This window comes from Photinus pyralis, unplaced genomic scaffold, assembly GCF_008802855.1.
Source record: "Photinus pyralis isolate 1611_PpyrPB1 unplaced genomic scaffold, Ppyr1.3 Ppyr1.4_LG5, whole genome shotgun sequence".
In the NCBI taxonomy this organism is placed as follows: domain Eukaryota; kingdom Metazoa; phylum Arthropoda; class Insecta; order Coleoptera; family Lampyridae; genus Photinus; species Photinus pyralis.
This window is the reverse complement of record NW_022170596.1, coordinates 8,580,070-8,587,061: the sequence shown is the minus strand read 5'-3', so window position 1 is coordinate 8,587,061 and position 6,992 is coordinate 8,580,070. Positions and strand designations below refer to the sequence as shown.

The 6,992-nt window shown below is 35.0% G+C and overlaps 1 protein-coding gene across 1 annotated transcript; it reads left to right on the top strand.

Annotated features, from left to right (window-relative positions):
• Positions 1 to 1,641: 1,641 nt before the first annotated feature.
• Positions 1,642 to 2,355, top strand: LOC116170110. The gene is made up of 3 exons (XM_031486303.1): positions 1,642 to 1,692; positions 1,972 to 2,265; positions 2,317 to 2,355. Exons 1-3 carry the CDS (start codon positions 1,675 to 1,677, stop codon positions 2,353 to 2,355), a joined length of 351 nt encoding a protein of 116 aa, XP_031342163.1. The 5' UTR covers positions 1,642 to 1,674.
• The last annotated feature ends 4,637 nt before the right edge of the window (positions 2,356 to 6,992 follow it).

The window sequence follows — 6,992 nt, the reverse complement described above, 5'->3', positions numbered from 1 at the left end:
CCGTGCGGATTTAAAAAACGCTAAATTTGATTAGGTACTGTTTATTTACAATTAATCTTTACGTTGTTTACTAGGATACAATAAATTATCTGGCCAGCAGGAATATTTTTAGTGCACTTAATCAGAGCTGGGTACTGCTCGCGAGCGTTCCGCTCGAAAAAGCACTCCAAGCGAAAAAAGAGCTTGCGAGCGATCCGCTCGTGAGCACTTTTCGGAGCGACCGCTTGGTGCTCGATACTCGAGCGTTTACGTAAAGTGCTCCGCGTTCGAGCGCTTTTTTCCGCTCGCAAGCAAGCTATGCAAGAAGAGGGAGATATAATTGTGAAATCATTGCATTTTGCTCTTGATGAGTTTGAAAAGATTCAAGAAACGAAATGAAATGTTTATGAAACGAAACGAAATGTTCATGAATTGAAATGGCCATGAAATGACGCTAAATCCTCATGAAATGAAACGTTGATGACGTAAATAGTCCATGAAATGAAATGTTCATGAAATGAAATATTCATGAAATGGAATCTTCACGAAATGAAATGCAATGTTCAATATACGTGAAATGTTCATGATCAATGCGTATGAGACGACACGAAATGTTCATAAAATGAAATGGCTATGAAATAAAATAAAATGATCATGAAATGTTCAGGAAACGAGATGTTAATGGAATGTTATTGAAATGCAATGTACGAAATGAAATATGTTCAAGAAATTAAATGTCTCTGAAATGAAATTAAAATGTCTATGAAATAAAATTAAATGTTCATAAAACGAAATATTCATGAAATGAAATGTTCATGACATGAAATCTTCATTAAAAGAGACGAAATGTTCATGAAATAAGAATAACTGTTCATGAAATAAAATGGAATGTTCATGAAATGAAATGTTTATGGAATGAAATGCTCATGAACTGAAATGTTTATAAAATTAAATGTTCATAAAGTGAAATGGCATCTTCACGAGGGTCAAGCGTTTGGCAGAGACAGAGACACGTGACCCCAAGGGGTCATTGGACTTGACCTATTTTCAATAGGCTTATTACTTGTGGCATATAGGTCAACTGTGCAAAGAGCAAATCGGTCCAAGCGTTTGACAGTTATCGTGTTCACGGACAGACGGACGCCATCGACTCCCCTATAAAGCTTGCATGGCTTTGCTCTGCGGCTTAATAACATATTCATGAAATGTTGATTAAGTGGTTCATGAAATACATGAAATAAAATGTTCATGTTTATTACTTGCTCGTTGAATAATATACTAATTATAACATGGGGTGAGCAGAGCTATTAGTATACCTACGTAGAAAATAGAAATATGTACATGTGTAGTGGTACGCTTTAGTATTCTAAGATCGCAAAGTATGTAAGCTTCTCGTGACAACTGCTCTGAAATCTTCCCAGTCAATTTAAAAATATAAATAATAATAAAGCACGGATACATTACTCTTTTATCTGTGCCTAAAGCGGCTAAAGCATGCCTAAAGTCACTGGGAAATTGCATCTAGTGACTTTGGCGCACTCATAACTATACTGACATCTATATTACCAAGGATGCAGCTGATACCATTTTACAATTACTGTTTAACGGTGACTAACGGTATCTGGGGTAGAGGGCGCCAGTGTTAAGCACGTGTGTGTTTACAATACGTATAAACGTTGTTGTGAATTTGTGGTTATGTTTTGCATGTTTTTGGTAAGGATTAGTGGATTGATTTTATAATTTAAGGAGTCTATATTTCCCTCACTTTAAGAACTTTCCTGTTGAACGTCATACTTTTGTCCATACATCAAACGTTAGTTTACATCCTCCTAACCTCTTAACTTTTAGTGCATCCCTTTAACACAAATCAGCTGTTCATGAATGAATAATATTTGCACGCTAATTTTGGTTTATGCTTCCTGTTTCTTTGCGTTTTTTGATTAACGTAGCGTAAATATTCGTATAATTAGTAACACATTTTAACCTCCGCAGCGCCGGAGACCTAATTCTCTATCGCTCGTAATAAACTCATTTAAACCCAAACGCACAACACCTGTATTCCCGTTTCGCAATAAAATGGAGTGCGATATGAAAGAGCCGGTCGCAATTTCCGCCGAAATGCAACAAGCGAACTTTCAAAATGCGAACACTCAGTGCGGTAGTTTTCTGACTGTAGACGAGGAAAATATCGTAGTGTTAGTGAAATCGTACTCCCCCGAGCCTAGCGATGAGCAACCCCAATTGGATTTCGAGGAAAAGAATATGCCGGAAATGAATGTTGATCAGGTGAGTGCCAAAGTCTACACTACAATCAACGTTAAGTAATTCGATGAGTAGGTAATTGAAGGCGGTCTAAGCTTCTTTCGGAAGAGCTGATTCCCAAATGGGAATTATTTTGGATTGGAAGTTGAGCTCGCTCGTTGAGCTCTTTACGTTTATAACAGATGAGAATATGAGATTTTGAATTAGAATAGGACATTGTAGTAGATCCAGGTTTTCAGTCATCACATCCTCAATTTAAAGTAGGTACGAGTTTATTGGGTGGTTTATTTTTACGAAATACTTAAGGCTATTGTAGCAAAATAAGTATAGGGTGTACCTAAGTTACGATTTGATCCAAGATTTGATAATTGCATGTGCCAAACTGTGTAGGTAATTCATTGACCGTCTCGATTAATAATTTAAAGTTTTGTGTTTTGTGCCAAAAAATGCATATTTCAAATGTGACACGATTAATTAAAAACATCAGAGTCTAGATTATCTTCTCGAGGGGTTAATCACTGTGTGCAATAGGTGGGCGGGTAGTAATGCAATGTTTGTGCAATGTGTGCAATGCGTGCAATATTTGTGCAATGTGTGCAATGTTTATGCAATGCGTGCAATACTTGTGCAATGTGTGTGTGCAATAATATTTGTGCAATGCGTGCAATATTTGTGCAATACGTATAATAATACCTCGTAAAATACAATATGAGCTTTACTGCTCGGAGTAGGCGCAATATGCAGCCGCCTCGGCGCCCACAATTAGGAACCTAACCGGTATAAAACGAAGTATGAAACAAATGCAACGATGGTTTTTGTCTTTCGAGTGAGTAATATTTATAACCGCGCTGTGCGGTGTTGGGTGCGAAGTGTTATAGATCGCGGTATACAGTGTGTCCCAGATCGGGTGGGATTGCATGGATAACTTTGTTATTATTAAGGATAGAGAATTGGTTAAATGGGCAATGTTTTGTATTTTTAGATGCTTAATTAAAATTTCCTTTTGGAAATTCAAAATGTCGCATAGGTTCGACGTAAATTCAAAAAAACTAAAATTGGTCATTTCCTTGAATGTCTTATATCATCGAAAGTATAAGAGATATAAAAAAAAGTTTTATATAAAAGTTACTGTCTTTGATACGTTTAATTTAGAATTGAGGTAAAAAAAAAATTCAAGATGGCTACTTTTGAGGAACATTTAACAACTTCCTAAAGTTAAATAGGCGCCATATGGGATTTTTAGATTACTTGATAGATTTTTTAATTCTCTTTTCAACGAGCCATCATAACATAATATTGAAAATAAGATACCAGTTATATCAACGGTTTTTATATTTTAATCTCGATTTTAATTAAGTAGGCTGTGATGAATTAAAAACCAGGTGTCAAATTCTTGACAGAATAGCTTCCTAGCTGAAACCAAAAATTGCCAACATATGTACGCACTTACAGACGGGAAAAATTTATTCTTTAAAAGTTGCTTAAAATGATCTAAAACGTCAACATTTGATGAAATTTCGCAAGGAAGCTTAAGAAAGGTGCATTTTTTACGCATGCATTTTGTTTGCTTTTATTAGAGGGACCTACCATCCAAATTTCGTTAAAATTGCTCCATAAATAAGAAAGTTGGACGTTGCGCAACACTATTTTTTGCGCATGCATTTTGTTAGCTTTTATTAAAAGGACCTACCATCTAAATTTCGCTAAAATTGTTCCATTAATAAGAAAGTTGCATTTCTGCGCATGCGCAACACGATTTTTGCGCATGCATTTTGTTTGCTTTTATTAGAGGGACCTACCATCCAATTTTCGTTAAAATTGCTCCATAAATAAGAAAGTTGATGTTGCACATGCGCAACTCGATTTTTTGCGCATGCATTTTGTTTTCTTTTATTAGGAGGACCTACCATCCAAATTTCGTTTTAATTGTTCCATAAATAAGAAAATTGCATTTCTGCGCATGCGCAACACGATTTTTGCGCATGAATTTTGTTTGCTTTCTTCTGTTCGGTATGCCTAAAACATATATACAAAATTTCAACAAAATCCGTTGAGCCGTTTTCTCAGAAAATTGCCAACAAACGTACGTACGTACGTACGTAGGTACGTACATACAGACGGAAAAAAATTTTATTCTTTAAAAGTTGCTTAAAATGGTCTAAAACGTCGATATTTGATGAAATTTTGAAATGTTCAAAAAACGGCTATCGCAATAGCTACCACCAAGCACATGCTAGGAAGCTAAAAACAAAACAAAATCTATTCGAGGCAACAAAACAATGAAACTAATTACATCAGATGTTTAAAAAAATCAGGGACGCACTCATGAGAGGGGGGGGGGGCATTACAACTCCCTCCAAAATTTTATATAAGCATTAGGTCTAGAAAAATTTGATTTTTATAACATCGCCTGAGACGGATACAATCGAGCCTACACTTTCAATTGGAAACTATGTTTTAGTTCAGTTTGCAACAAAGAAAAGCCACAAACATTACATTGGCTTAGTGTTAAGTAAACGACTAAATGATTCCGATAATCGTAATGAGGAAGTATATGAAGTGAAATTTTTTAGAAGACACGGAAATTTTTTTACGTTCCCTGCAACTGACGATGTGGCGGATGTTTCAAACCAAGACATTGTTTTAAAATTAAGTGAACCGTGTATTGACACTCGAATGCGGCACACGTTTTCTGAGGATTTGTCAAAATATAGTGTTTGCTAAAATCGACAAAATAAATGTATATATGTATATTCGTAAATATTACGAAAAGGTGGTTTTCTTGTTTAAATTTCGTTTTTGCGGCCATGCCATGGTGCTTTAAAACATTGCTTGATAGCTTTTAACGAGAACTTTAACCATATTTTAATTTTTAAGGTCCACAGGGACATTAGTTAGGGAGTAGTTGAATATAGTTATGAATATGTTTATCTTCAGAAAGAACATTAATTTGCCTTAAAGTCGACTTTAGCTAAAGGAGACTTTAGCGTAATTATGAAAATGGTCCTAAGACATGCAACTTAAAGGAAGATAAAACACGTAATGTAGGTACCCGGATTACGTGAAATGTCTGCAATATTGTAATAGCACCACAATACATAGTTACGCTTAAGCAGTCAATTATAATTGTGTAATACGCGCAATAGTGGTGCAACGTGTGCAATATTTGTGCAATGGGCGCAATGTTTGTGAAATGTGTGCAATAATGGTGCAATTGTGCAATAATCGTGCAATGTGTGCAATAATCGCGCAATGTGTGCAATAATCGTGCAATGTCTGCAATAATCGTGCAATGTGTGCAATATTGCACAGGTGGAACCTATGTTTTTGGAGTGATCAACCCCTCGTATCTTCTCTGCTATTTTTTATGGAAATTCGTGAGCTGCGGCGCAATCCAAAATTCTCTTTATTATTAATGTACCGAGCTAGCCTCAGAGTTAGCCTATGCGGCGACCTATGCGGTACCCGAGGCGGTACCTACCTAATTATGTGCAAGCAAAGCGCAGACCGAGGCGCAAGCTGTGGGCGAACTGTTTTGATTTTCATTTTATGTACTGCGTGTTAATCTTCTCATTTTATTTGCCATTTCCATCTAGCAAGATGGATTTAACCTGGGATTTAAGTAACAGAAGAAGACGTTGGAATAGCTTGTGGTCTCGCTTGTGGTTCATGGTTGCCGTTAAAACATCTCTGAGAAAACTTATGTTTTCATAATTTAACTTATATAATATACCTAATATAATTTTTCATAATGTAGGGAGAACTAGCGCAGGGGAAGGCGAGTTTCGTTTCTTCCGCCTACTAATTTTTACATTTGATTTGATTTATTTTTTGCTAATACAATATGAAACAATCGACGGAACAAGTGATTCAAAAAAATTCAAAAATATTGAAAAAAGATAAATTTTTTGAAAAACTTTTGACCCTTTTTTAATAATATTGATTTTTTTTAAATTTCATAAGTATTATATTTTATTATATTACTCAAAATGAGCACATAACATCCTATATTACTTTTTAACTATATCATACTATATCGTTATTTGTGCTCTTCCCCGTTCTCTTTTTAGTTACTTATACCTACGTTTGTAACCAAGTTTGCCTACCTCGTTGCCTACCATCAAGCGCCTGCGGAAAAATGCCAAAAATTGATACCTTCAACCTGAAAAAACCTCACGTTGTGTAAGTAGGTTACGTACTACACGAAGTACCTACCGAGGTACCTACTACAGTTGTTTCGACATTTGTCTTCAAGAACTCCGACTGAAATAAATAAATGCGAGAATAACGTAATAATTAATATTGTACAGTAGGTATTTTGAATAACTGTACTTAAATACATTTAAATACACTTACATACCAACATACCTACATTACAACGAGCATTACAATCCCACAAATATTTATAAATACCTTGATGCCTTGACGTTCTATTTAAACGTGGATTGGTTTTAGACCAATAGTGGACACTTCGTCTATTGAAAATGCCTTTATTATTACATTATTTAATAAGGAAAATTCAGATTCTCATTTTTTGTGTACGTTTCGCAGAATGAGCGATGTCTTTCTAAATCACAAATTAGGTGTTTATTTGTAAGTACGGATGTACACTGCGTGATTTATGTAAGTATTTATAATTAATTAATAATGAGTTTATAAAAGACCTTAAATATATTGATTTATAAGGGATATTTATTTTTATTATGTATCACCCACTTTATTATTTATAATACCTATATAGATTTATAAAC